General features: G+C 26.0%; 1 protein-coding gene across 1 annotated transcript in view; it reads right to left on the bottom strand.

Annotated features, from left to right (window-relative positions):
• The window catches only part of LOC107621435 (serine/threonine-protein kinase BIK1-like), a 7,220-nt gene extending 6,090 nt beyond the window's left edge, over positions 1-1,130 (bottom strand). The window contains exon 1 of the mRNA XM_016323458.2: positions 926-1,130. Coding sequence (XP_016178944.1) covers positions 926-1,130 — 205 coding nt within the window. The remainder of the gene's footprint in view (positions 1-925) is intronic.

The following is a 1,560-nucleotide window of genomic DNA, read 5'->3' as shown; positions in this document are numbered from 1 at the left end:
CATTTGAAATTATTATATAAAAGAAAAAAATTAAGAAGGAAAGATAAAATAAAATTTGTGATTCACAGTTAGTATAAACACAAAAGTGAATATAAATAATATTTATTTATTAAAAACAAGAATGAAGTATTTTTTGGTGTTAGTATTTGTGCTAATTAAAAATTAAAATGATCTTTATATATCACAAACTCTAATCCAACAACACTGCCAGCATTATATTGCTACAGATTCAAAGATGGATTTGCTTAAGTTAATTAGGGGATGCCAGCAATGGTTCTGAGTTGTTTTTATGGTTTAGAAAGGATGAATGATTAAAAGATCAGAAGAGAACAAAAAGAAGGGTTAGAGAAGAAGAAGAGTAGTTGTGAATTAGATAGAAAAAAATAAACATATATATTTTATAACTGTTATCTAGATTAATTTTTGAGAAAATTTTACTTTCTGTGTGAGATGCTAAAATAATATTCCTTTTTCTTCTATTTTATAAATGTACATTTCTCTCCTTTCTAACTTTTAAAAAACTTCCTTTTTAATCCATTTTAAATTTTTTGTGTTAATTAATATTAACTTTATCTATTATGGGAAAGAGAAAATCAACCATAATTTTAATTTTTTAAATTAAATATTAAGAACTAAAATAATATTTAATATTAAAATAATTGTGTCACATTATATGTTACTTTGAAATAAGTCAAATGAGTCTGAAGACATCAATAAAAATAGAATATTTAAGTATTTTTATATTTAATATTTTATTAGTTTGATAAAACTGGAAAAATGGAGAGACATAGAAAGAAATTGATTTTGCAAGATATGAAAAAAAGCACCTCACCTCTTTTGGGTTTTATTTAGTGAATCATATATATGCCAACCTTAAAAAATAGAAAGAAAAGAAAAAGAAAAAGAAAGAAATTTAAAAGAATACCATCTGCTTTATATTTGTGATCACTCGCAGAATCTTTTGCTTTTGATCTCATGATCATCAGTGTCATGCAACCAAACCAAAGTTTGAGTTTTCTTTTAAACCCTAAATCATCTTCATCACCTTTCTTCTTTCTTTCCTCTGATGAATTTCTTCTCGAATTATTCAAGACTACTCCACCCATTGAGAGTTCCTTAAAACTTGCCATGTCTTGATATCCACCCAAAATCAAAGACATAAAAAAATAATTAAAAAAAAATAGAACAAATTAAACCAAGAATGAAAAAGTGCACCCATCAATAACTAAGAGTAACCAAACATAAAAACATGGGTTAAACATTCATATGAAAAATAAAACATAAATGGAAAGATAGAAAAGAGCATCACCAAAGCGAGGTTGAGTCGAAATGAGAGACAATTGAGGGAAATGGAATCTGTAATAAGCTCCCACCATTGACGAGTGTATGAAAGAAATGGATGAAATTAAATCAAAACAATTACTGTGGTCTAAGGAAAGTCTTGTCATTATTAGGATGAGTTAAATGAGAGAGAGAAAAAAATATATGAAAAGGAGAGAGAGAAAAACGGAAAAATGTCTAGAGCTTTTTTTAATATAAGTGAAAAATGCTTAATTATTA

This window comes from Arachis ipaensis, chromosome B10 (genome assembly GCF_000816755.2).
Source record: "Arachis ipaensis cultivar K30076 chromosome B10, Araip1.1, whole genome shotgun sequence".
Lineage (NCBI taxonomy): Eukaryota > Viridiplantae > Streptophyta > Magnoliopsida > Fabales > Fabaceae > Arachis > Arachis ipaensis.
Note: the sequence above shows the minus strand (reverse complement) of the source record. Positions and strands in the feature narration are given on the sequence as shown.